The sequence below is a fragment of the Eretmochelys imbricata genome, chromosome 2, assembly GCF_965152235.1.
Source record: "Eretmochelys imbricata isolate rEreImb1 chromosome 2, rEreImb1.hap1, whole genome shotgun sequence".
NCBI classification, from domain to species: Eukaryota; Metazoa; Chordata; order Testudines; family Cheloniidae; genus Eretmochelys; species Eretmochelys imbricata.
In genome coordinates, this window is record NC_135573.1 from 3,112,642 (window position 1) to 3,139,688 (window position 27,047).

A 27,047-nucleotide genomic window follows, 5' to 3' on the forward strand; every position below is an offset into this window, starting at 1 on the left:
GAGAGCCACAACCACGTCTGTGGGACAGCTTGTGGGGAGAGTTGTGAGAAGAGCAGCCAAGGCCAGAGCTGGTGGAATGCAGCACTTTATTTACCATGGTTAACTGATGCCCCTGGGGCCACGAGCAGCCAGCCTTGTGCTCCCAGGAAAAGCACCCGACAGTCAATAAATAACCTGTAATGTCTGAACTAGCCCAAGTGGCCACTGGAAGGGTAGGGCTAGAACCCCTACAGCCTGGGGAGGATGTGAATACCTCCCCCTGCAGGACTGGATTACAGAAAGATTATTATAGGACAAATAAAATACCCCCCCCCCCCCCCCCCACTCTGAGTCAGGCTCCCAGGGCAATGGAGGGGGGAGGCCCTTCTGCCCCAGGGCCTCAGTGACCTTCAGAACTTGCTCCAGGGCAGTTGCTGTGCCAAGAAAACACAAGCCACCCCCAGGTATGGGGGTGCTGGGACTGTAAGTGATCTCTCAAGCAGCACACTAGGAATTCCCACCATCGCTCTGTGAGCAGTGCGGGCCAGGTAACTCGCTGCCTCCTTTGGCCACAGCAGAGGCTGTCGATCCAGAGCTGAGCAATCCCCAGGGCGTGGACGGTTCTGGAGGGAGTTCCACTGATCGCAGTGTCTGGCATCCTGCCTCCTTTGGATAAGATGGTACCAACACTCCCTTCTCACCTTGCAGAGGTGCCAGGCGGGGCAAAGCTAAAGGGCCCCAAGCACCTGGAGATGGCAGGATAAGCGCCAGCAGCCAGGGCCCTGCACCCTCTCCCCATGGGCCAGGGCTGAGTGCAGAACAGCTGCTGGCATAGGCCAGCCAATGCTTGCTTCCTCCTACCGCCAGACCCCCCCTCTGCCAATGGCCACTGCCTCCCAGGAGGACCGACCTCCAGAATGCCCCCTAGCTCTGCAGTTCCAGGGACGGCTGAGGAAGGAGTCAAGCAGGCCCTGAGGGATCTATACAGCAGTAGGCAGCAGGTCCCGTCACACGCTCTTGCAGAACAGCTTGTGGTGCCGAGTGACTGCACACAGAGAGGTGCCCGCGGGGCCACGCCAGGACTCGCCCACGCCCCGCTGGTCGCTCCTGCTCAGCTGCTGGCTGCAGAGTCGCAACTCGCGCACCTTGGCAGAGACCCGGGCCCACGTGGTGCTGTCCAGTGGGCCTCGCACGCTGCAGCCTGCAGGAAGGGAAGAGGCCATTGTGCCAGCGTAGGGAATGCGGGACCCAGGGAAAGGGATGTCAGGCTAGGTGATCCCCGTGGTCCCTTCCTGAGCTCTGCCCATGCCCTTTATCAGCTGCAGCCCCCAGCTATTCCAGTCCTGGACCCCCCCAGCTCAGCTGCTGCGTCTGTCTGACCTGCTCCCCTCTGCGCACCACCAGGAGAGGAGTACCTGGGCCACACCAGCGGGTGGCTTTGCCATCCCCCAGGGCTCAGCCAGGTCACTCCCCGGCTGCTGGGCGCTCTGGGAATCCCCCAGGTAGGCAGGGAGATGTGGCAGTTGTGACCTAGGCTGGCTCTAGAGCTAACTCCACCCCACCCCAGTCCTGGTGCTCGCAGCCCCCTGCCCAGGGTCAGTCTCATGACAGGCCCAGCAGGGACTGCATTTCTCCCCCTGCCCCAGCACTTCTCTTAGGGCCAGGGACTGGGAAGCAGGACCCTTCACTAGACCCACCCCAGTGACCTGGGGATCTCCAAGCCCTTTTCACCCTCACCTGCCAGGCTGAGGGAGCGGAGCCCCTGGTTCCTCTCCCCCAGGGCTGATAGCAGCATCCGCAAGCCCACAATGGTGATCCCGGGGTTTGCAGACAAATCCAGTGAGACTAAAGGTGGACACACCAGGAGGCACCTGGAACCAACAGGGAAGAATTGAGTCAAACAGCCCCCGGCCTCACTCTTCCCACCCACAATCTTAGAATATCAGGGTTGGAAGAGACCTCAGGAGGTCATCTAGTCTAAACCCCTGCTCAAAGCAGGACCAACCCCAACTAAATCATCCTAGCCAAGGCTTTGTCAAGCCTGACCTTAAAAGCCTCTAAGGATGGAGATTCCACCACCTCCCTAGGTAACCCATTCCAGTGCTTCACCACCCTCCTAGTGAAAAAGTTTTTCCTAATATCCAACCTAAACCTCCCCCACTGCAACTTGAGACCATTTCTTCTTGTTCTGTCATCTGCCACCACTGAGAACAGCCGAGCTCCATCCTCTTGGGAACCCCCCTTCACGTAGTTGAAGGCTACTATCAAATCCCCCCACTCTTCTCTTCTGCAGACTAAACAATCCCAGTTCCCTCAGTCTCTCCTCATAAGTCATGTGTTCCAGTCCCCTGATCATTTTCGTTGCCCTCCACTGGACTCTCCAATTTGTCCACATCCCTTCTGTAGTGGGGGGCCCAGAACTGGACACAGTACTCCAGATGTGGCCTCACCAGTGCCGAATAGAGGGGAATAATCACGTCCTTTGATCTGCTGGCAATGCTCCTACTAATGCAGCCCAATATTCCGTTAGCCTTCTTGGCAACAAGGGCACACTGCTGACTCATATACAGCTTCTCGTCCACTGTCACCCCTAGGTCCTTTTCTGCAGAACTGCTGTTGAGCCATTCGGTCCCTAGTCTGTAGCGGTGCATGGGATTCTTCCATCCTAAGTGCAGGACTCTGAACTTGTCCTTGTGGAACCTCATCAGATTTCTTTTGGCCCAATCCTCTAATTTGTCTAGGTCCCTCTGTATCCTATCCCTGCCCTCCAGCGTATCTACCACTCCTCCCAGTTTAGAGTCATCTGTGAACTTGCTGAGGGTGCAATCCATGCCATCCTCCAGATCATTAATGAAAATGTTGAACACAACCGGCCCCAGGACTGAGCTCTGGGGCACTCCACTTGATACCGGCTGCCAACTAGACATCGAACAAAGCATTACTATACAGCAGCCCCGCCCACTCTTGGCCCCCATCACCAAGGGATGGGCCCGGCAGGAGGAGATCTGGGGGGTCACTTCCAGGTAGGACCCGGCAGGATGAAGTTCAGGCTCCCAGTTCAGCTCCACATCACAGCCCCTCACAGTCAGCAGCACACCCATACCCCACCCCCCCACCAAACCCCCAGGCCCAGAGACTCCAGCACTGCCCTTTACCTGGCCAGCTCCTCGACAGCCTCGTCACTCAGGTGGTTCCCAGACACAGTCAGGTGGGTGAGAGCACATCCCTCCTGGAAGGGAACAGAGGGGAACTGATCCCAAAGCCACACCCCAGCTGAACAGGGCAGGGGCGAAACCCTTCTTTCAAGCAAGGGCCCGGAGCCGCTGAACACCTGAGATTCCCCAGAGAACCTGGGAGAAGCAGAACCAGGAGCACTGGATGGTCACGCTCCCGAGGAAGGACCTTGTCTCTTTGCAGCGCAGGGGCTGAGGTCAGTGGCCGGAGCCATGTTCTTACCACGAGCAATACTCCTGCAATTCCTGGAGCCAGTAAAGGGTTACAGCAGGATTCCCCCCGAGCTGCCCCTGCACCCCGTGTGGGGCCATTACCTGCATCAGGTACCTGACCACTGGATCCATGAGAGGCTCCTCCAGCCGGGCAGCCACTGAGTTGATCTCCAGCTGGCTAAGGGTGGCGCAGGGCAGGCTCCTGAGCAGCAGCTCCAGGCCAGTGGAGCCCAGGGCATTGTGGGACACCGCGAGGGTCTTCAGGTGCACAGCGCCTGGGCCAGGGAGAGACAGCGAGCTAACAGCGAGCCTGCAGCCGCGGGAGCAAGGGAAGGGAGTTGGGGAGCTCACCTGAGACCCTGTCCGCAGCTGCGTAACGCAAAACTTATGTACCAGACAGACCAGGACTGGGAGAGAACAGCAGAGCAGGGAGCCGTGGGGCAGGGCTGAGGGGCGTTGGCAGAGGTGGGGGAGCCCAGGGCTGGATCGCGGGGAGCTATGGGGCAGGACTGAGGGGCATCAGCAGAGCTGGGCTGGGACTGGACAGTGATCAGGACTCTCTCCATGAGCAGAACCGTACTCGACCCCCGAGCTGAGAGCTGTTCACCCTCCCCCCGGTCCCTCTGGGGACTCATAGGGGTCCCTAGCCTAGAGATGCCTCTGCAATCGTGCACAAGGAGGCTAGCAATGATCTCTGCCACGTGGCCAGTGCCCTTCCCTGCTCAGGGGGACACATACCTTTCAGACCATTGGCCAGCAGGAGGCGGTGGTGCTGCAGGAAAGCCCCAGTGAAGCCGCAGGCTTTTAGTCGGAGCGTGGTCAGGACGGGGCAGGCCTGAACCAGGCAGGCCAGCGCCTGGGAGCTGTCATCTCCCAGGGGGTTCAGGCTGAGATCCAACTCTTCCAGGCTCTGGCAGGATGGGGGGCAGGAGTCAGCGCTGCTGGGTGGACAGGGGGGTCACCCCCAACCCTCTGGGGTCTGCCCTGCACACCCAGTGCCATCAGACGGGCAGGGGGCTGCACCAACCTGATGATGAGGGGCACAGGGGGAGAAGAGACAGTGGGAGCAGAGCCCCCCACGTGGGCCTCCTTTCCTAAGTGACCCCAGTGCCTCGCCAGCAGGGCCCTAGGGGCAGACTCCCCGGCAGCAGGAGGGACGCAGTTTCCCCTTCCCTAGATCCAGGGCCTGCAGGACGAGAGCAGCACCTGGTACTGATCAGGGCAGCCCTGGGGCAGAGCCAGCTCTGGACCTGGCAGGGGTCATTGGGGGCCCTTTGTGCCAACTCAGCTGGGGCACAACAGCCATAGCCTGGGAGGGCTCACCCTGGAGCTCAGGGAGGGAAGCTTGGGGGTCCCCAGCCCCTGCTTGTGGCTCTAGGGCTCAGGCGTGAGGCCAGGGCCTCTTCCACACCTGGGCTGGATGCACCACGCGCTCCCTGCCCAGTCTTGGGGCGGGGGGAGAGGATGCTGGACATGCTCCCAGCCCTACCTGAAAGGCCGTCTGGGTGGGCAGCCCTGCTGCCAGCGTGCGGAGCCCCTCGGCCCCAAGCTGGTTGGCTGACAGATCGAGGAGGGTCAGGCTAGGCATAGTGCCCAGCGTGGCCAGCAGCTCAGCGGCCAGGCCATCGGCCAGGCCGTTCCCAGCCAGCCGCAGCTGCCGGATGGAGGTCTGCAGCTTGAGGGCACGCAGGAGTGGGGCGAGGTGGGGCTGGCGCAGCGAGAGGCCGCAGGCGCTGAACGAGGGGCCTGACTCCTGCAGCTCCATGATCTTCAGCAGCAGCCGGTGCTCGCCTGCAACGCGGAGACAGGGCAGGTGAGGGCAGGTCGCCCCAGGCCCACTGGGGCACCGGAGGACCCGAACTGCTGCTGAGGGTCCCTGACACTGGAGGCTGGAGCCACAGCCAGGGGGAGAACGCCCCCAGCGCTGCACAGGAGTCGGCCATGACTGATGGCCCCTCGGGCCAAGCCCAGCTCCCCGGGACTCAAGAGCACCGAGTGCCCTTCAGTAGGTTCTGAACTAGCCTTTCTCTGGCACGTCGCACGGCCGTGGGGCTGGAGATCTGCCTCCAACCCCCTTCCACAGCCAGAGCCAGAGGCCCAGAGACTGAGGGACTTGCCCAAGACCCCACAGGGAGGCTGTTGCAGGGTCCCAATCCCGGGCTGGCGCCCTGACCCCAGGACTGTCCTTCCCACTCTACCCCCCAGAATGTAATCCCACACACAGGGGGAAGGGGGTGCTCTAACCGCCCCAGGGCCCTACAAAACCCAGCAAGACCTGGATCCCTCTGTGCCCGATGGTTCCAGCGCCCACCCAGAGCAGGGCCAGCAAGGTCCCCAAGGCAGCCTCTTACCCACGGCCAGGCTGCGACAGGCCTTCCTGTACCGGTCGGCGAGCGGGGGCAGGTCCCAGGACTGCACCTCTGCAAACACCTGCAAGGGAGAGGAGAGTCCAATTGGCACAGGATGGGCACTGAACCCAGGCGTCCAGACTCCCAGTCCTCTGCACCAAGCAGCCGGGGCCCAGACGCCACGGTGACGGGCCCCACTACGACCCCCTCGGCGGCCTGCGGGGGAGCTACGTGGGCTCGACCCAGGAGGTGCCCACGCTGGCTCGGACGCCCCCCACTCACCTCCTCGTTGCTCTGCAGCACGTCCACGATGAGGTCCTGGGGCGCCAGCAGAGCCCCCTCCTTCTTGAGGGTGAGCTGCGGCAGCAGGCCACACGTCTGGTAATGGCGCTGGGCCGCCTGCTCTGCCAGCCACGCCACCGGGCGGCTCTCGCTGCTGCTGCAAGGGACGGGAGGGGCTGAGGCGGAGCGTCCCCTACAGGCCACCGGTCCTCAGCCGGAACTAGGCCCCGCAGGCACCCCCCGCCCCGCTCCCCAGTGGCTGTGAGGGGGATCACGTCCTACTCAGAGCGGTGTTACCCCGAGCACCTGACCCCCTTGGCCAACCCCTCGCCCAGGGGGATGGGCCCCAGCAGCTGCCTAGGAGCCAGACCCTTGGAGGGTGCTGCTAATGCTGCTTCACACTTGACCTGCAGGGGGCAGGACTCCACCCGCCCCCCTGCCCAGGAGGCCTGGGGTGGAGGTCCAGGGGCACTGGGCCACACCGGGACGAAGGCCACGAGCCGGCTCTCACCTGTGGGGCACGGGGATAAGGAAGACGTTGTCCTGGACCCGGACACGCACTCGAATGGGGGGCGGCCGAGCGGGGGCTGCAGACAGCGAAGGGAGCTGGGGACAGGAGGGTGGAGTCAAGGCACACAGGACACCCCAAGGGTACCCCACGCCCTCCTCACTGTGAGCCCGACACCCCGGGCGCCTCACCTGCGGGGCCTCTCCACTGCCTCTCAGGCCATTGGCTCGGCTGCTGTCCGTGGGCCTCAGGGTGGCGGCGGTCTCTGGGCCCCCCAGGGCGCAGCCTCCGCGGGATCGGCCCAGCACTGTTCTGTCCACAATCTGGGTGAGGCGGCTCTGCCGGGCCCTCCTCCTTTGGGGGGGGGCCCCGCCGTCGCTCTCGGGCCCTGTGGCGTCTCCAGAGTCCGAGCCCGACTCCCCCTGGCCCCAGCGGCTCCTCTTGCGGGGCTCGCGGCTCGCCCTCAGGTCATCCTCCAGCCAGTCGTCCCCCACGTACTCGTCTGCTGGGATCAGGGCCGGCCTCGCAGGGGTCTCGGATGGCACCGGCTCTGTGCCCAGGCAGGACTGGGCACTGCCCACGCTACGGATGGCTGCTTCATACTCCGCCTGGCCACCACCACGGGTGGGCAGCTCAGGCTCCTCCTGCACCAGGAACCCCGGTGTCCGGCAATCCTCCCTCTGGCCCAGGAGCCGCTGCCTCTTCTTGACGGGCCGGAGTGGGGTCATGCAGTCGTCCTGCTCGGCCCTGCGCTCTGACCCCTTCCCACCATGCTGACTGGGGAGCCCGCAGGGCGCAGGGGGCTCCTTGGAGGGGCCCCCGCTCCGGGGCTGTGGGGCCGGAGCAGAGGGGCGCAGCGTTAGAGGCTCCGAGAGCTCAGCATCAAACAGCTGGCTGTGCAGAATGTCCCGGGGGGGCGGGGCTGCATCAGGTGCTGTGGGGGCGACAAGAGACCCCATGAGCTGGGCCCATGGCCCCCAGATCCAGGGCCAAACACCCCGAGAGCAAGGGGCTGCAGAGCACAGCGGGGAGACAGGGAGGGGGAAAGGCAGCCCCTGGTACCAGGCTAGACGCGCTCCCCAGGACAGGGGCAGGGGACTCCAGCCCACCCCCTGCCAGTGGGTCTGGGAGCTGCACTGAGGGCTCAGCAGAGAAGCCAGGGCACCCGGTGAAAATGAAAGAGCAAGCCGGGGCCGGGGCCCACCCAATGCTGCCCCTTGGAGACGCCCCTCAGCTTCACTCCCCGACCAGTCTGGCCTCACCTCGCCCTGCCACGGCCTCCCTGAGCAGCCGCTCCATGGCTCGGCAGCGCCGGCGTGTCTCCTGGTCCAGGTCCTTGCCGTACATCCTCACCCACTCCTGGAGGGTGCCCAGCGGGCTCAGGCCCTGCACGGGGCGAGACATAGGCCATGGGCACCACTGCAGGCAGGGCCTCAGGGCGACACTGCTGCCAGCCTGGCCCCAGAAGCCAGGGCACTGCCCCCACACATATACCCTGCAGCTAGGCGGGGTGCGCCCAGCCCAGCCCAGCCCCTGCCCTCACCTTGGCGTTCCTCAGCACCGCCGACGCACCCCTCTGGAGCAGCAGCTCCGCCACCTCGAAGTGGCCGCAGTTGAGGGCGTCGTGCAGGGGGGTGATCCCCTCACAGCCCGGCCCCCCGGGGTCATCGATGGAGGCGCCACGCTCCAGCAGCAGCCGGACGATCTCTGGGCACAGGAGCCAGCAGTTAGTGCCAGGCAGCGGTGACATGGCCCCTCTGGCTCCCTGCCCCAGACTTCACTGCCCCCCCTCACTCACCCAGGTGCCCATGGTTGCAGGCCTCATGCAGGGGGGTCCAGCCGCAGTAATCCCGCGGGTTCAGAGGGTGACCCTGGCACCAGGAAGGAAGAGACATGAAAACAGGCATGGGGGTTACACTGAGGCCGGAAGTCCTGATGGGGAGAGCTGTGAAACCTCTTCCCCCCAATGCACCTGCCCACCCCCCGGGACCACCCACCAATCCCAGCGCTTCCATCGCCAGCGGGATCCCTTCAGCCCTTGCTAAAACGTGCCCACTGCTGGTGTGGAGAAAGGAAAGAAGAAAGTGTTATTTACTCCTTCTCATAACACAAGAACAAGGGGTCACCAAATGAAATTAATAGGTAGCAGGTTTAAAACAAGAAAGTATTTTTTCACGCAACACACTGTCAACCTGTGGAACTCCTTGCCAGAGAATGTTGAGAAGGCCAAGACTATAACGGGGTTCAAAAGGGAGCTAGATAGATTCATGGAGGGTAGGTCCATCAATGGCTATTAGCCAGGATGGGCAGGGATAGTGTCCCGAGCCTCTGTTTGCCAGAAGCTGGGAACGGGCGACAGGGGATGGATCACTTGATGATTCTGTTCATTCCCTCTGGGGCACCTGGCACTGGCCACTGTCAGAGGACAGGATCCTGGGCTAGATGGACCTTGGGTCTGCCCCAGTATGGCTGTTCTTATGTTCTGATGAAGGGGCTCTGCAGGGCCAGCCAACTCCCCAGCCACCCGCACCACCCCAGAAGCTGCGGGGCGACAGGGAAGGGGCCTCCTGGGGCCGGTGCCTGAGAGCCGGGGACTGTCTCCTACCTGCTCCAGGAAGAACTGGACCCGGCGCAGGTTCCCATCGATGCAAGCTCGGTGCAGCGGGGTCTCGCCTCGGTCATTCCGCCGGTTCCACTGAAGGGGCATGGGGGGTGAGGGAAGCACCAGGATCAGAACTGCCCAGGGGGCCCCAGATCAGATCCCCATATCAGATCCCCATCATCGCCAACCTCCACGCAGCCCCGCCCCCACCCGCAATCCAGCCCTTGCCCGGGATGAGCCCTGCAGGGTCTCAGCCTGGCCCCCGATTAGTCTCCCGGGGTGAGAACGCTGCGCCCAGGCCCCGGCCTCACCTTGGTGATCCTGCGCCGGCCGGGCACGCTCTTGTTGTAGCCGTCCAGGTCTTCTTCCTCCCCATCTGGAACACACAGGCCCGGGTGAGGTACCGCTGTGCTGGGCGGGGGAAGGGCCGGAGCCGGGGGAGCCGGCTACAATACAGCCCCCCACCCTGCAGACATGGGGCCCCACATGCCAGGCAAGGCACATACGGGGCTACAGCCCCGCCCACCACATTCCCACCCCGCTCACTTGCCAGGACTCGACTCCAGGGTCCCCAGGAATCCCCCTGCCCCCTCTCCCCTCCCCCGCCCACTCACCGCTCTCAGACAGCTCCAGGTCGCTCTCCTCCAGGGGCTCGCTGCTCTCCAGCTCCTCCTCGTCACTGTCCCCGGCTGCGCTCCAGCCCTGCGAGCAGCACAGGCTCTGCAGCCTGGCCAGCGTGTCGGGGGCCTCGGGGCACCCCCATTTCTGCTGAATGGGGTGAAGGTGCCGCAGGATTTGCCGCTGGGGGACAAAGGGAGATGGGCTGATCACCCTGCCCCAGAAGGGGGGCCAGGGGAGGAGGCAGGAGCTCTGGCTGGGAGTGGGACGCTCCCGGGTCCCCGAGCCCTGGCCCGGCCCAGGTGGGGGCGCTGCGGTGAGTGGGGATGAGGCACCGGCTGTCGGGGCAGCTCCCAGACCCCCCCAGCCCTGGCCCAGCCCAGCAGGCAGGGCTATAGGTGAGGCTGGGGGGACGCTGGCTAGGTGGGGCTCCCCACGAGTCTAGTCCCAGCTGCACTGGCCGCATTTCAGCTCAGGGCCCCAGCACCCCACGTCCTTCCCTCCACTGCCCCCCCCCAGGGCTTCTGCAATGCTGAGTACAGCTGGGTACAGCCTGGGCTCCCGGGCGAAGCGAGAAGCCGCGTCCCCTGGTAGGCGGGCTAAATGGAGTCTTCCTGGGCACGTGCCAGAGAGGAGCGGGGGCAGCCAGGAGGGGCTGCATGTCGGGTGTGGGGAGGGGGCTGGAAAGTGACACATTCAGCAGCAGGCCCCAGCAGTGAGGTCCAGTGGTTAGGACAGGGGACTGGGAGGCAGCACTCCTGGGTTCCATTCCCAGCTCACTCCCCGGCTCGCAGGACCTTGAGAGGGGCGCTGCCAGCTGCAGGCAAGCACCGGAGTCCGCGCTGGGGAGCAGCTCAGAGCCCTCCCCCCTGTCACCTGCAGCCTGGGCTCCCCGGCCCGCTCCGCACACTGCAGTGCACTCCGGAAGCAGGACTCCAGCGCCTCATAGCCTTCGCCGGCCTCCTCCCTGGCCAGGGCGATGTTCAGCCAGGTCTTCCCCTCCTGGGGCGCAGGGACAACGGGTCAGGGGCTGGGCTCAGCCCGCCGGCACCAGTCCAGCCCCCCGGCTCCTCCCTTGCCCGCCAGAGGCTGAGCTCCGCTGGCAGTGTGCCCACCCGCCATCGCCAGCAGGGGCAGGTAAAGGTGACATCCTGGCCCCTCTGCCTGCCCCGCTCCGTGGGGCCCTAGCCAGGCTCTGCCTGCTAGCCAAGCTTCCCCTAACATACCAATGGGGACCCGGGCCCAGCACGACCTGGCCTCCCCCTGGGTGGGGGTCTGTCTCCATGGACTGAGGGCTCCGGGCACAGTCCAGGCTGCCCCTCTCACCTCCAGCGGGTTCCCACGCCGCAGCACCAGCTCCGCCTGGTAGTGCTGCACGGCCCGGCCATGCTCCTTCAGGTCCCCGTAGGTGGCAGCCAGGGAGACGTGGATCACAGCCAGCTCCTGCTCAGGCCTCCGCAGGGTCTCGGCGTAACGCAGCTGCCCGGAGAGACACGGTCTCTTGTGCGCTCTGCCCAGGGGTGCCCAGCCACACAGCCAACCTTGCCCAGGGCCAGCCCGCCCTGCCCCAGGGCTCACTCCCCTGGCTCGTACACCCCACACCCCGTGCGTGAATCTAGAGTGGCTGGCATGGCCCCTCTCCAGACCAGCACCCCGGAAGTGGCTAGGAGGAAGGGGGAGCCCCTTATCCATGCAGGATGCCCGCCGGCACAGGCCCCACAGCCCAGGGGCAAGCTTGTCCTGCCCCCTGCCCGAGCAGCCCCTGACTCACCTGCCTTTCATAGAACTCCACAGCCCGGCGATAGTCCCCGTGCTTGGAGAACAGGTCCCCCAGCTGCTCGCACAGGCCCAGGGCTGCCTGCAGGTCGCCGGGCGCGGCCTCCTCCAGGGCCTCCTGCAGACGGCTCACCGTCAGGGCTGCAAGAGAGGCCGGCAGCGTGAGCAGCATGTGCCGGGGGCTCAGGACGCCAGGCCTGGGCAGGCCTCCCAGCAGCTCTCGTCCCCTAGGGGTGCAGGGCAGGCAGGGGATCCGCAAGGTCCCCCTCACCCAACCCAGCCCGCAGGCTTACGGGACACCGGCCATCCTCTGGGCAGCTGCTGAGCTTCCTTCCCAGACCCACCTGGGCTGGCTCTGGGTTCAGTCACAGAAAGCAGGTGCCCCGTGGTGACATGGGGGGGCCACGTCAGGGACTTACCAGGAGCCCTGAAGGCCACCCCCTGGGAGGAAGAGCCTGTGCCAGCCTTGAACCCTGCACCCCAACAGCTGCGAGTCCTCTCCTTGAGCGTGCCTGTGGGGAGGGGGTTGGTGCTGGGGGCACTGCTCCATGGGCCACAAGCCACAGAAGGGGATTTGGAGGGGAAGGGGCTGGGCCGGGCCAGGTACTGACAGCCAGGTGGTCCAGACGAGAATCTCCTCTGGGGCTGAGCCCCCAGAGCCACAGGGCTCCCTGCCCTAGTCAGTCTCGCAAAGTTCAGTGCTGAGCCCTGGGGAGCAGACACCCCAGCCTCCCCCAGGGGATCCCCCCAGGCCGGCTGCAGAGACTGGATCCCCCCCCACCCAATCCCTGCAGCCCGGCCCTGAGCTCCGTGTTTCAGGGAGCTCGGCTCTGGCGCGCTCACCATATCGCAGGCTCCTGCGGATGCTCTCGCGCTGCTGGGGCTGCTGCGAGCCCAGCACGTAGGCCTTCTTCAGCGAGCGCCTGGCGGCCTCAAAGTCCCCCAGGCTGAGGAGCACCTGCAAGGCACCGGGGCACCAGGCTCAGAGAAGGGGAGGGCAGATGAGCCCCCAGGGAGGTACAATTGCTCACAGCCACCCCAGGAGAAAGTGGACCCCCCGCTGGTGTGGGGGGGGGGGGGGAGCGGCCCCTTTGCCTCCCAGCAGCTGGTGACACTCACCTGGGCGATGCTGGTGCAGCACTCGCTCTCCATGCACCCCTCCTTCATGGTGTGGGCGCAGTCCCGCGCCCGCTCCAGGCAGCGCATGGCCTTGGAGTACTGCCCCTCCCGCAGGTGGATGTTGCCCAGGTTGAAGTAGGCCCTGTACAGGTCTTCGAAGAGGCGAGTCTGCCTGGAGGGAGGGCGGGGTCATGGCCAGGGACGACTCGGGGTCACGCCCCCCCATACACACATACCCGGCCCGCCACACCCCTTAGCCCCAGCAACCAGCGGGCTCCCCCTCATCCAACAGCCACACGCAGGAACGGAGGGTGGGCCAGGGCTTTGGGCTGAATCCTGGGGAAACGTGCAAGCTCTTTCCCCAGGAAAGGGGCCTCCCAGCATGCCCCGGGAAAGGGGCCTTCGGTGGGGCTGCAGAGACCTCTCCTCTTCCTTCCTCCCCCCCGCCCCCGAGAAAGGGGCCAGGGCCTTACTCCGAAATGAAGATGCTCTTCTTGATGTAGCAATTGCACTTGGCCTGGTCCTTCATGCTGTCATAGACCAAGCCCAGGTTGAGGTAAAGCCGGGCCCTCATCTCGCTCAGCTCCCGCTGCGGCACCGTCCCTGGGACACCCAGAGCCAGCCCGTTACCCAGCTGGCTCCGGACGTCCCTGCTCCTCACCCACCCAGATCTGCCAGGCAGGAGCTCCAGGGCCCAGGGGGCCAGGAACAGCACGATTGCCACAAAGAGCCAGGCTGAATGCCAGGAAACATAGTCCTGTGGCTGACTGGATCCGCCGGGGGAATCATCTCCCAAGGGAAGGGGTGGGAGCGCCAGGACAGACTAGGGCGCAGTCCTGCCTGACCCCTGGCGTAGAGGTCAGATAGGGCTGGAAGTCCCCTAAGTGCCCCTGTATATCCCACAAGGCTCTGTCCCTTTGTGCCTCAGGGAGGAGATGGAGCTCAGGGACCGGGAGGATCCCAGCTCTGGTGCGGGGACAATGGGTGAAGTGTGGGTACTGGGATTGCCCAGCCAGGCTGTCACAGGGGAACCCAACTGGCATTTCCTCCCGTGGCCGCTCCAATCACCAGCTGGCAGCCCTTCCGCACGCCCCTGCCCCAGCTCTGTGCCCCGCAGCTCCCAGCCCCGCACGCCCACCAGGCCCTCACCTTCCAGCTTCTCCTCCAGGATGGCCAGGCTCTTCATGAAGGCCTGCTCCGCCTCCCGCAGCGCCTCGCCCGCCTGGCCGCTCTCAGCCACGAACATGTAGGTGCGGCCTATGGTGGCCCAGGCCCTCTGCTGCTCGGTGTGGTCAGACAGGGTGCGGGCCAGCTCCAGGTGCTGGCGCTGGTGCTGAGGGGGCAGGACTGTGAGCGGGTTTCAGCGGAGACCCCCAAGCCCTGGGGATCCAGGCTGGCTCTGAACTGGGCTCTCCGGGGCTGACAGCTCAGAGGTTACCACCACGTGCCCCAGTGTTCCCCTTTAAACCTCTGCAGCTATTCTCCCCCCTCATCCCTGCCCCGCTGCACCCTCACCACCCCCACACTGCAGTCTTCAGGGGGGCTGAACTCCGGGGAATCAGCTTTCATCCCCATTCCCTGGAGAGTCCCGATCCCCGCGGCCGATCAGCTCCCCACCCTCCTACCTTCAGTGCAGCTTCATAGTTCTCCAGCTCGGCCAGGCGTTCCCCAATCTTCCGGTGGGCCACGGCACAGCCAAGAACGTCCTCCACGCTCTCCAGGAGCCGCAGCTCCTGCCGGTGCTCCTCCAGCGCTTCCCGATAGCGCCCTGCCGGGAGCAGAGAAAGGAGGCGGGGTGAGGGGGAAGCGAACCTGCTGCCCAAGGTGGGAGAGGCAGCACCTGCTTCATTAGCCACGGCACTAACCGGAGACACACTAACCCTGGCCCCGGATGAGAGCCAATTTGAAGTGTACTCAGCATTGGGGATGCAAGTGTGCTCTCAGGGCTCCGATGCTCCGATCTGAAGTGTACTCAGCATTGGGGATGTGAGAGCAGATGACCCTCGTCACCTCTGATTTTCTAGCTATGGGAAACCCAGCAGATCTAATACACGTGGATGGCAGGAAAGTGTTAGACACGGTGCCACATGAGAAATTAGTTTAATTAGAGAAGATGGGGCTCAGCCCAAGGACTGGAAGGTGAAGGGAACTAGCTTCAGGGGAAAAGGCAACGGATTGTGCTGAAAGGAGAATGATCAGACTGCGAGGCTCCAAGTGGAGCTCCTCAAGGATCAGTCTTGGGCCCAATTTTAGTCTGGATTTTTATTAATGACCATGGTACAAAAAGCAGAAGCAGGCGAATGGAATTGGCTGATGATATGAAGTCAGGAGGGATGGTCATTCTGGAGGAGGATCAGAATATTAGACGGGAAGATCTAGATGGTCTTGAAGACTGGAGTAGAAGAAATGGGATGAAATTAATTGTACAAAGGACAAGGTCATGGACTTAAGGTCTAATCGTAAGAATTTCTGCTCCAAGCTGGGGGCTCATCAGCCGGAGGTGACAGAAGAGGAGACTTGGGTGTGTGGGTTGGTCACAGGGTGACTAGGAGCCACCAATATGAGGCAGCCATGAATCAGGCAAATGCGATCCTAGGCTGTCTCAGGCAAGGTCTCTCCAGTAGAGAGAGGGGAGTGTTCATGGCACTGTACAAAGCACTGGGAAGGGCGGATCTGGAATACTGAGTACAATTTCATGGCCACGAAAGGTGAATTCATACTGGGCAAGGGGCAGAGAAGAGCGACTCGGCTTCTCAGAGGAACGCAGAGCCTGGCTCAGGAGAGGCGACTGGAAGAGCCTGGCTTGGTTAGCGTGGCACAAAGGCGGCTGCGAGGGAATCTCCTTACTCTCTGGTAACACGCCGGGCAGGTAAACCCAGGGAGGGGGAAGAGCTAGGGAAGCTAAACAACAATGCTGGCCTGAGAACAAATGGCTATGAATAAATTCAGGTGGGCAGTGAAGGGGAGGGAGGTTCTGGAACTACCTCCCACCAGGAGTTGTGGGGGACAAACAACTTTGTTAGGTTTGAGAGCAAGCTGGGCAAAATTATGAGTGTGATTGTATGAGGGGGCTGTTTGTGATGACGGGGGCAGGGCTTGGTAGCTCTGGGGATCCTTCCAGTTTCTGTCTTATGTTCCTAATGCTCATGCTTCAGGGTCTCCATTGGTGATCTGCAGGGGACAGCAAGGGATTTTTATCCACCCCCCAACGTATTCCGGGGGGTGGGGGGGAGGGGTGTTGGGGCTCTCTCCTCGTCATAGATTCCAAGGCCAGTAGGGACCAGTGTGACCATACAGGCTGACCCCCTGTGTAACACAGGCCAGAGCCCTGCCCCCAAGTCATTCCCAGAGCAGAGCAGTGGTGGAGAATCCGGCACACCCCTTGGGGAATTGGTCCAGTGGTTAATGACCCTCACTGTCAAAAACGTGCACCTTATTTCCAGGCTGAATGTGTCTAGCTTCAACACCCAGCCACTGGATCCCATTAGACCTTCCTCTGCGAGACTGAAGAGCCTGGTATTAAATACGTGCCCCCCATGTAAGTACTTATCAACTGATCCAGTCGCCCCTTAACTGTCACGTTAAGCCAACGAATAGAGCTCCTTGAGTCTCGTGCTACAAGGTTGGGCTGCCTTGCTGCCGCTCACATGCTCCGGGTCTGACTGATCGCCACACGTGGGTCAGAAAGGAATTCCCCCCCACCCACCCCCAGTCACAATGGCAGGGACACTGTGGGGTTTTCACCTTCTTCTGGAGGGTGTGGGTCACTTGCCAGGATTATATGGGCCATGGTGCTGCTTGGCCCCTCCTGTTCTCTGCCCATACCAGCCTAGCCTCCTGTGGTGCACTGGCCTTGTTTCGGTTGTTGGGGTCAGCGGGCAGGTGCTGGTGTCCAGATGAGATAATGTGCTTGCCCCTCCTGGCCTTACACTGACTCTCCGCTGGGCTCCAGCAATGCGGCACACCTGGGCACGAAGCCTTCAGCACGTAGGAAACTCTAGCAAGTACAGAATGCTGCAGCATCTCCTCAGCGCCACAGGCTTCCACCAGCACCTCAGGCCCGTCCTCCGCTGGCTTCCCGGACAACAGAGCCCAGCTCAGCGTCTCAGCCCTGATCTTCAAGGCGCTCCTTGACCTGGGCCCAGTGCACCCAAACGAGCCTAAAGCTCCAGGATGGAGAGCGTGGTCGCCAACCCCGCTCCTCCGGCACCACCAGCAGGGGGAAGTTCGGCTGTGCGGCAGACACAGGGCTGGTCCCAGCCTCTGGACTTAACTCCCCAGGAACCAAGGGCCATCCCAGCACCAGGCGCCCTCCTCCGCCCGGCCTCCACAAACATAACCAGAGCCTAGAGAACTTCACAGTGACTAACTTTGGAATGATGGCCCTGAAGTGGGGCGATCGCACATCCTGCTACAGGACACTGTGCTCCCCATGGGGGACAGACGGAATCCCCTCTGCCCACGCTGCACCACACCACCCGCCTTTCCGCCTTCTCCTGCGGCAGCACGCACCGGCAGCGCTAGACAGGGCACCAGACGGGCCAGCAACCTGCTTCAGTGTGAGAGGGGCCGACCCCGATCCTAGCGCAGAGATCCCATCTCACCCCTGGCCTGTGCATGCGGCACTCGGGGGGCTGGGGGGGGGGGGGGGGGGCACGGCGCAGAGGCAGGGCCCCAAAACCTACACGGGCAAAGGGCTCTCCAGACCCTATCTCCCACAAAGTCAGCCTCAGCCACCAGAGACAGACAGGAGCGAGCCGGCCACCCTCACCCACCAGGAGCAGGGCCCTGGGACCCACTCACCATGTCTAGCCAAGATCTCCCCAAGCTGGTTACAAATGACAGCTTCCTCCTTCAGGTTCCCACTCCTCTGGGCCTTGTCTTTCGCCTTCTGGAGCTCTGTGGGGCAGCAGGAGAAAAACCATCAGCGACCAGTCACGCCCCTGCAGCCTGTTAGCCCCAAATCCCTCTGGCGCAGTCACTGGCCACCTAACTAGGCACCAAGGGAGCGCCCAGCACAGGGCAGCAAATCACCATGGACAAGTTTTCCTACGACCCCCAACCTGTCTGCGCACTCCCTGCAGGTGGGGAAGCACCATCAGCCCCTGGGGGCTGAGTCCCAGAGAAGGATGGACAGGACGTGCCCAGGGTAGCCCAGCAAGTTGGTGTCAGGGCCAGGAGCTGAGCCCAGGTTCTGTCAGTGCATCCTTCCCACTCAGAGCCCGGGGCCCCCTCCGGCCCAGCCAACCCCTCCAGAGCTAAGGGCAGGGCCCCCAGGCTAGTCCCAGGGGGTGAACTCCTGTGATCCCGCTCCTAGGCCCTGCCCTGCCCTCTCACATCTGGCTCCCTCATCAGTCCCAGCTACACCCCTGTGCCAGTCACAAGAATCCCAAACCCACCAGGGCTCCCCCCACCCTAGGAGACCACCCATCTCCACCCCTCCCCCAGCCTGTTCCACTCACTGCCCCATCCAGGACCTAGGGGTTACAGTGGACGAGAAGCTGGATATGAGTCAACAGTGTGCCCTTGTTGCCAAGAAGGCCAATGGCATTTTGGGATGTGCAAGTAGGGGCATTGCCAGCAGATTGAGGGACGTGATCGTTCTCCTCTATTCGACATTGGTGAGGCCTCATCTGGAGTACTGTGTCCAGTTTTGGACCCCACACTACAAGGAGGATGTGGAAAAATTGGAAAGAGTCCAGCGGAGGGCAACAAAAATGATTAGGGGACTGGAACACATGATTTATGAGGAGAGTCTGAGGGAACTGGGATTGTTTAGTCTGCAGAAGAGAAGAATGAGGGGGGATTTGATAGCTGCTTTCAACTCCCTGAAAGGGGGTTCCAAAGAGGATGGATGACAGAATGAGGAGTAATAGTCTCAAGTTGCAGTGGGGGAGGTTTAGGTTGGATATTAGGAAAAACTTTTTCCATAGGAGGGTGGTGAAACACTGGAATGAGTTCCCTAGGGAGGTGGTGGAATCTCCATCCATAGAAGTTTTTAAGGTCAGGCTTGACAAAGTCCTGGCTGGGATGATTTAGTTGGGGATTGGTCCTGCTTTGAGCAGGGGGCTGGACTAGATGACCTCCTGAGGTCCCTTCCAACCCTGATCTTCTATGATATTAGGGGCTTTGTCTTACATAGGCAACTATGGACCCCAACCCTAAATCCCACCATCCAAAATATTGCCCCAGCCCAAGAGCCCAGCTCAACGATCCCATCTCCAAATACCTGACACCCTCCCCTATCCCACTCCCCACCCAGCTCCAATCCCCAGCCCAAGGGCCCAGCTCAATGAGTCCACCCCCAAATATTCTCCCCACATTCTCTCCTGCCCCACCCGCTGCCCCAGCTCACACAACCCCACCTCACCCTGCTCCAATTCCCCTGTCCCAAGTACCCCAGCCTCAAACTTCCCCACCCCTCCAATCTCCCCCCACCCCACACACCCCGATTCCTCCCTGCACGAGCCACCACCCCTACCGCCTCCCGCCCCCATGCCACCCATCCCACACACCACTGCCCCACAGCTCAGATTCCCCCGCTGCAAGCACCCCAACCCCACACATCCCCACCACACACCCCTCTGATACCACACACTGCCGCACCCTCTCAGATGCACACCCGGCCCAGCCCACTCACTCCACACCAGGCCCCAGCCCCACACATCCCCACCACCTCAACCCCCTCAGATCCCCACCTGTCCCATCCCATTCACCCCCCACACACCCCAATTTCCCCCTCCCCACCCACTGCCCACCCCACCCCTTCCAATCCCCCCTCCCCAAGTACCCCATCCCCACACATCCCCGCCCCACCGATACCACCCACCTCCCCACCCCCTCAGATCCACACCCGCCCGGCCCACTCACTCCCCATCCCCCTGCCCCACACATCCCCACCCACTGCCCCACCACACCCCCCTCCGATCCCTCCGCCCCACCCCCTCAGATCCCCACCTGTCCCATGCCATTCACCCCCCCAGCCCCCTACCCCATCCTTTCCAATCCACCCTCCCCAAGTACCCCAGCCCCACACATCCCCACCACCTCAACCCCCTCAGATCCCCACCTGTCCCATCCCATTCACCCCCTACCCCCCAAACACCCCGATCCCCCCCTGCCCCACCCCACCCCACCCCTTCCAATCCCCCCTCCCCAAGTACCCCAGCCCCACTCATCCCCGCCCCACCGATACCACCCACCGCCCCAGATCCCGGCCCGGCCCGATCCCCCGCCCCCGCACTCACGGCGGATCTCCCGGCTCCGCTCCCCGCTCATCCCCCCGCTTCGCCGCCAGCTCCCGTCCCGCCGCCTTGGCTTCGTACCGGGCCCGCCCCCCGCGCCGGTCCCATTGGACGCCGATCCCCAAGGCTGCCCTCTCATTGGCTACCAGGCACCGCCGACCCAGGAAACGGAGCCAATCACAAACTGAGCACGCTAGTCCCGCCCTCCAAAGGGCCAGCCCCTCTTCTGATAGGCTGCAAAGGAAATCCACCCGCGGGACAGCTCCCAGCAGGCAACGCGCCACGCGCGGCCCGGAACTACAGCTCCCAGCATGCCGCGCACTGACGCCCCGCTCAGCCCTGCCGGTGGAAGCTTCCCGCCTCGCTGTGGCGCGGGCCGGTCCCTCAGGTCCAGGGCGGTCCGGCAGCGTTGCATGCTGGGACATGTAGTCCTGCGAGAGGAGCGAGGCAAACGCCTTTGTATCGCAAACGTGTCCACCTGGAGCTCGGGCGGCCGCAGCCCAGCGGCGGGCGGCCGCAAAGGGGATCGGTTCGGTGTCCGGTCGGCGCGGCTGACCGGACACCCAACGTCCGGTCCCCGCAGTAAGCGCCGCCGGGCCGGCAGAGCAGCGGCTGCTGGGGGAGCACCCGGCACTGGCTCCCGCGGACCGGTAGGTAGCGGCGCTGCCCGGGCGGGGGCACCAGGGACGGGGGGCAACTCTCCCTGGGATGCCGGGGGGCGACGGGGCAGCCGCGCATCGATTTCAGAACTAACCCGCCGCCGCCTCCGCTCCCCGGCTGCTTTCACCCCGGGGGCCCCCGCCCGGGGCGCGCGGAGGGAGCCGGCGGGGCTCGCAGGGCTCTTCCCGGGGGCTCCCCCGATCTCAGCCTGCGTCTGCCCCGGGCGACAGGGCAAGCGCTAGCCAGGGCAGGGCCAGCTCGGGCTTCAGACGCACGGCGACTGTCAGCACAATGGTGCATCTCCCAAGTGCCCCCCATTTTAGAATCGCCGGGGGGAAATGAGCCCGTGCGCCCTTCTTCAGCCCCAGGGGGCTGTGGGGCTTTTGTATGTTCCTGTCTGGTCTGTAAGCAAGTCGTTTTTAAGTGAGGTGAAACTTGGGGGTGGCCAAGACAAATCAGACTCTTGCAAGGGGTGCAGTACATAAACCATACTGGGTCATCTAGCCCAGCGTCCTGTCTTCCGACAGCGGCCAACGCCAGGTGCCCCAGAGGGGTGAACAGAACAGGGGATCACCAAGTGACCCATCCCCTGTCGCCCATTCCCAGCATCTGGCAAACAGAGGCCAGGGACACCACCCCTGCCCATCCTGGCTAATCGCCATTGATGGACGTATGCTCCATGAATTTTATCTAGTTCTTTTTTGAACCCTGTTATAGTCTTGGCCTTCACAACATCCTCTGGCAAGGAGTTCCACAGGTTGACAGTACTCTGAAAAAGTTTAAACTACTTTAAACCTTGTGGTACTACAGCGATTAGAATGACAATATTTTATCACACCCTAACGCAAAGGTTGTTTCATGGCACCCCACAACTGAAGCACTTTAAATAGCAGTACTTTCTGTAGTCTTACTTTTTCAATGCTCAAATGATTGATTGAAATGCTAAATGTAGTAGAATTCAGTGACCCTTAAGTCTATAATAAGGAGGCCAAAATATATTTTTCAAAATCTTGCATCAGTAAGATCAAAACTAAAAATGAAATAAAATGGGCCATATTCTGTTCTCATTTACACAACTCCAAATTCAGAATAATGGTTGAGACCCATGCAGTGACTCCGATTTCCAGCAGTACAAAGGAGGGCAGAATTTGCCCGTTTGCAATTTTCATCGGAAACTGTGCTAGAGACAGCTATGGATAGGGATTCTCTGCTAAAAGACCTCCCTAAGTGGCATGCTATAGTGAACAATTCATTTAGCACATCTTACTGGTAGTATTAAAGTGTACCTAAGTAGTAGAACTTACTTGATAGAACTTCTGTAAAGACTGGAGCAAACATTGCCTTCTAGTAACATTAGACTTTGTGTAGGACCAATTGCAATGAATTAACTATGGTAAAACTATGTATGGAGATCATCCACAAGAGAACCTTTCCAGGGGGAAAGCAAGCCATTTTACAAGACGGTACCTAGATATAAAGTCGAAACAAGGGCTAGATCCTTAAACACATACATCACAAGTTATCAGCATCCAATACTCGGGCCTAGGTAAATGACGGGGCATTCTGGGGGCAGTTCTTGCTCTTTTTGTTGGAACACTGGAGATGAAACTAGAAGCTGAAGAAATCTGAAAAGAAACCCCTCTGGGTAATGTAGAACTACCCCCATTGTCTTGCTGCTGGGCATCTTTTACCCTCTCTGAGCTTTTTCCTTTAATTTCTTTAGGGCACTGTCTTAGGCATTAGAGGTCTTGTCTACACCACAGAGTTTTGTCGACAAAAGGCAGCAAAACAGTGGAGGAGCTAATAAAATAAAGCTACATCATGTCAGTAAAAGCACTGGCTTTTACTGGCATCATGATTGCCTGGCCGACTGCAATATACTTCTGCTGTGAAAGGTTAGAAAGCCTCTCAAAAGTAGGATGAACTCACCAAAGGTGACATAGATCCATTCAGCAGATGAGGGTCTGAAGGCATTAGTTCAAACCCTTTTGGGGGGGAAGGGAACTTTGTAATTGGTAGGCTGGAGGATGAAGGAGATGCAGGATCCAGGGACCAGCAACCTACCCTCCCCTCCCCCTCCCCCGGAAAGTTCACCACAGGTAGTGCAAACTCAAGGCTTTGGCCAGGGGAGGCACAGCACTGTGCAGAGCGATGGGCACGAGAAAGGAGTCAAAGGAGCCACCAACTGATTGACAGCTCAGGCTGGGTGAAAGCAATTTAAGGGACTTTCCAGTACACAGGGCAGCCGGGATCCTGAGCAAGGTGCGGGGGCGGCTCAACCGGAAGGGGGGGGGCCTTGGGTGGAAGGGGCGGGGCTGCGGCCAGACTCCACCGGCCAGCCCTTCAGCGCGGTCCAGCAGCGATTTAAAGGGACTGGGGCTCTTTGCCATCTCCGCCACTAGCGCTATCCCGGGGCTCCCGGCCACTGCCAGGAGCCTTGGGCCCTTTTAAATTGCTGGGCCCTGGGGAAGCTGCCCCTTTGGCCCCCATCATCAGCGGCCCTGCTGGTATGGTCGGCTGTGTACCGGCTCTTACCGGTATGCTGTACTGGACCGTGCCAGCTTACTTTCATCGCTGAGCTCAGGGTTAGGGATTGTGTGACTCCTGCATGCACAAACACACGCTCTCCTCCATGTGCCTGTCTTAAAGGGCCAGCACTCCTGCATGCCAAGGCTTGGGTATGAATCTTGGGGGGGCGGGGAGGGCAAATACTCCTCTCCCCTCCCTAAATGGTGCCCCTGGACCTGGGGGAGGGATCCTGCCAGCGCACAGCATTTGAGGAGCATGGCCGGGTCCGCTATCCATAATGGCCCATCCTGCCTTCTCAGCTTCCCAGGCCCCGGCTCTCTCCAGCATCATCGCACCTGGACACAGAAGTCAAAAACCCAGACGGGTGGCAACCCTACCCCTTGCTCCAGGAATCAACCCCCACCTACGCCCAATCGTGCCCCGAATGCCCTCGGCCCAGGGACCGATGCTGCCTCTGGCTCCAGGGACTGCTCCCACAGTGCTCTGCCCCCTATTGCCCCTGCCCTGACTTCTCTGACACAACATTCAGCAAAGGTTTGAACAACAGATACCATGTGTTGAGTCAATGTAGTACCAACAAATGAAGGCGAGCCTGAGAAACCCCTGACAATTACAGCTTCTCAGTCACTGGAAGGTTCTAAGGAATGACTGGTACCTAATACGTAAATATAAACACTGTCGGAAGGGGGGGGTGTTGACTTATGAACTAAATTCTCTGTGCGCTGTCTTCTGGCTGGGGGTTTTCTGTCTTAAAGGTTAAAACCAGACTCTGACTCTTATCTTAATACAGTTGACTTAATATATCAACATGTTAGGGCCTTGTTTTGTTAATCTTGAGAGCAGCTGGTATCCAATGTAAATTATATTGTTAAATTATCGTTTTCACATCATTTTGTCCTGGCTTAATAATACTCTACCAAACACGAAAAATGGGGACACTGTAAGCATGCCGTTTGATGTGCTAGCCGCAGCAGTTAATGCTCTCCCCAGGGTGGTCCTAATTGAACTGATGCAAATACACAGAGATGTCCTTGCAGAACTGGATGTTACCCAAGCTGGTCAAAATACCGCTGTTAACTTTAGCTGCATTGAAAACAGGAAAATAGCTTGTGACAAATTAGAGAGGCTAATATATAAAAAGTCCAGTTTGAAGGGGACCGGTGCAGACTCTAGTCAGAAGTATTGACCGGACACCAAAAGTGAGTTACCACGATTGTCTATCTTCTTCTAGCGTCCTGTAACAATAAAACCTGTCATTAGCGTACTCAATCGGCCAAAAACGAGGGGATTGACTCTTTGAATAACTTTTTTAGTGCACCACCACAAGCAGCGGGGAGCAACTGCCACACACGCTCAACACTTTTATCGGGTGGCTGCCCTGTGCTTGCAGCCAGACTAGCGCGAGGGTGAAATGGCGGAACCCGAAAAGAAAAAGAGTCGAAGGCTCTGCTCTTTTAAAGATGAGTGGCTACAACTCCCAGAGTATCGGAACTGGCTCACAAAGGCAAGTGAAGACTCGGGATATTGTTCTATTTGTCGTGTTCAATTCACGGTTAAGTTTGATTCTGTAAAAGCTATTAAGCATCATGCAGAGACAAAAGGTCACAGAATCAAAGTACAAGGACAGGTATGGTCCAGTACTAGCAATAAAGTCTCCATAAAGACTGATAACGCCAAAGAACAACACATATGCACGGCTGAATTGCTTTTAACATATCACGGAGTTAAACACCACCACAGCTACCGTTCTCAAGATTGTGGAAATAAACTGTACCACTCCATTTTCCCTGATTCCAAGATAGCTTCCAAAATTCACTGTGGAATGACAAAAGCAGAAGCTTTGATTGAGACTGTATTAGCACCCCATTCATTGAAACTGGCTGTGCAAGACATTGGATCAACACCTTTCTCAATGGCGACAGATGCGTCTAATAAAGGGAACACTGTATTATTCCCAGTTGCCGTCCGCTATTTTAATAAAGATAAGGGACTCTGCATGTCTATCATAGACTTTTTTGAGGATGCAGACGAAACATCAGAGGCAATCGCAAACAACTTAAGAAATTGTCTTCAAAATTCCGGTCTGATACAGAATAAAATTGTGGCATATGGAGCAGTCAATTTTGGAGAAAATAAGTCTGTTTTTCTGCACCTAAAACAAATGTTGGATTTACCAAACCTTGTGCCAGGGTATTGCAGTGCTCACATAGTACACAATACAGCGAAACATGGCTTGAATATGCTCTCTTACGATGTAGAATATTTGGTCATCAAGGTCTTCAGTGAATTCTCATCCAGTGCAAAGAATATCAGTGAACTTAAAGAATTCTTTGACTTCATGGAGACAGAATACTTAGAAATCTTACACCAGGCACCTAAACGTTTTCTGACCCTTTTCACTGCCGTAGACAGGTTACTGAAGGATTGGCCTGCACTCAAATCTTACTTTGTGAACAAAGGAGAGGAAGATGTAAGCCGCGCAATATGGGCCTTTCTTGCTGAGCAAGAGGACACAGTTTCTGATGATGAAACTGTTACGCTTCCCGAACTGTACATCTACTTTGTGCACAACATTATGAGCCAATTTAACAACACCATAAAGGTTCTTGAAAGTGATTACATTCAGGTAACCGAACTCTATGCTATATTCAACAAGCTGAGAAGAGAGATTCAGAATCGACAAGAGAAAGGCTTCTATGGGTACAAAGTGACACAGTTCCTGAAGAAGCTACCACTTAATGAGCAGAATAAATTTGTTGGCGATGCCCAGCGGGCTTACACACGCATGCTACAGTACCTGGAAAAGTGGTTTGATTTCAGCGAAAACTCTTTCTATAAGTTGTGTGCACCACTCAATCTGGACGAGCCTCTTCAGCTAGACAAACTGTGCGCGTTGTCTACAAACTTGAACATTCAAGTGAACATAGATGAATTATTTACAGAAATGTGCGTATTGAATGATGTGCTACCAATCCTCAAGAGTTCAATAAACGATGCTGAATCGACACAGTGCCAGCAGCAAGAGCGTCACCATCAAATCAATGTCTCTGAGGTGTGGGTAGAGCTCTTTAAGTGCTGCGAGGCCCCAAACTTGCTTAGAATTGTGCAGCACGTGTTTGCTGTTCCACCCAGCAACGCATTTGTGGAACGCGTTTTCAGCGTTATGAAGAACTTGTGGGCTGATGAAAGGACTCAGCTCCAGGTGGACATGGTGAAAGCTGAGCTGTTCGTGCACTTCAACTATAAAATGACATGTGCCGAGTTTGCTGGATTTTTGCAGACAGGAGTAGCTAAGGAGCTTGTGGCAGCAGCAACAAATGATCAGAAGTTTCAGTTGCCACGCACATCACCCTGTCCGGTCTAGACTGCACGCTGCTAGAATACGATAGCATTATAGTCATATTTTCTTATCCTAAAAAAAGTTAAACCAGTAAGTACACTATATGGAGTTAGAATATGAATTAGCAGTGTATATTTGAGGTTGCTTTAACTTCATTACTTGGGGGCCAGGCAGACTCTGAGCTGGCCTACAACAAAGGTGACTTTAAACCCTGTCGCTGTCCTGTTCGGTGCCTCAAGTGGAGAAATAAATGCACAGAGAATTGAGGCCTATATGTTTGCATTGTTCTACATAAATATAAATACCTTTACAATGAAAGTTCTTTGTGGCTGTGCTAGGGAGTTTCTTGCCCTGTTCTTGTTATATTTTTGTTTTACTTCTGAGGAATAAAGATGATGCAAAGTTTGTATGAAATGATTATGCAGTATCTGGTGACATGTCCAAAAATGTCAAACTTTGCACCTAACTGTATATTAAAGCGCACACAAAAAACCCCATCTGGTTTTCAGAGGTTTGGTGGGTGCTCAGCCCCACTGAAAGCCTACTTAGCTTTATTAAGCTCTTCAAATTGAGATGCCTAATTTTAGGCAGTGAGG

At 59.4% G+C, this 27,047-nt stretch overlaps 2 protein-coding genes across 5 annotated transcripts; one reads left to right on the forward strand and one right to left on the reverse strand.

The window, feature by feature from the left end:
• Nucleotides 1-69: 69 nt before the first annotated feature.
• On the reverse strand, nucleotides 70-19,983 carry TONSL (tonsoku like, DNA repair protein). 3 transcript variants are annotated; one of them, XM_077809670.1, is made up of 26 exons: nucleotides 19,926-19,983; nucleotides 17,482-17,577; nucleotides 14,304-14,446; nucleotides 13,828-14,011; nucleotides 13,152-13,281; nucleotides 12,679-12,850; nucleotides 12,403-12,517; nucleotides 11,555-11,700; nucleotides 11,110-11,262; nucleotides 10,660-10,785; nucleotides 9,780-9,966; nucleotides 9,477-9,541; nucleotides 9,169-9,258; nucleotides 8,362-8,434; nucleotides 8,107-8,270; nucleotides 7,826-7,949; nucleotides 6,755-7,497; nucleotides 6,567-6,661; nucleotides 6,056-6,209; nucleotides 5,777-5,855; nucleotides 4,915-5,216; nucleotides 4,164-4,335; nucleotides 3,528-3,700; nucleotides 3,135-3,208; nucleotides 1,717-1,850; nucleotides 70-1,180 (listed from the first exon to the last, which is right to left on the reverse strand). In XM_077809670.1, the coding sequence occupies exons 1-26, from the start codon at nucleotides 19,954-19,956 to the stop codon at nucleotides 987-989; spliced, it is 4,119 nt and encodes a 1,372-aa protein (XP_077665796.1). In that variant the 5' UTR covers nucleotides 19,957-19,983; the 3' UTR covers nucleotides 70-986. The 3 variants fall into 3 exon arrangements, with proteins under 3 accessions (XP_077665796.1, XP_077665795.1, XP_077665797.1); XM_077809669.1 differs by having other exon boundaries at nucleotides 6,056-6,212; XM_077809671.1 differs by lacking the exon at nucleotides 70-1,180 and having other exon boundaries at nucleotides 3,541-3,700; nucleotides 6,056-6,212.
• Nucleotides 19,984-20,311: 328 nt separating this feature from the next.
• Nucleotides 20,312-26,865, forward strand: LOC144260842 (uncharacterized). 2 transcript variants are annotated; one of them, XM_077809673.1, is made up of 2 exons: nucleotides 20,312-20,572; nucleotides 24,343-26,865. In XM_077809673.1, the coding sequence occupies exon 2, from the start codon at nucleotides 24,523-24,525 to the stop codon at nucleotides 26,473-26,475; it is 1,953 nt and encodes a 650-aa protein (XP_077665799.1). In that variant the 5' UTR covers nucleotides 20,312-20,572; nucleotides 24,343-24,522; the 3' UTR covers nucleotides 26,476-26,865. The 2 variants fall into 2 exon arrangements, with proteins under 2 accessions (XP_077665799.1, XP_077665798.1); XM_077809672.1 differs by having other exon boundaries at nucleotides 24,425-26,865.
• The last annotated feature ends 182 nt before the right edge of the window (nucleotides 26,866-27,047 follow it).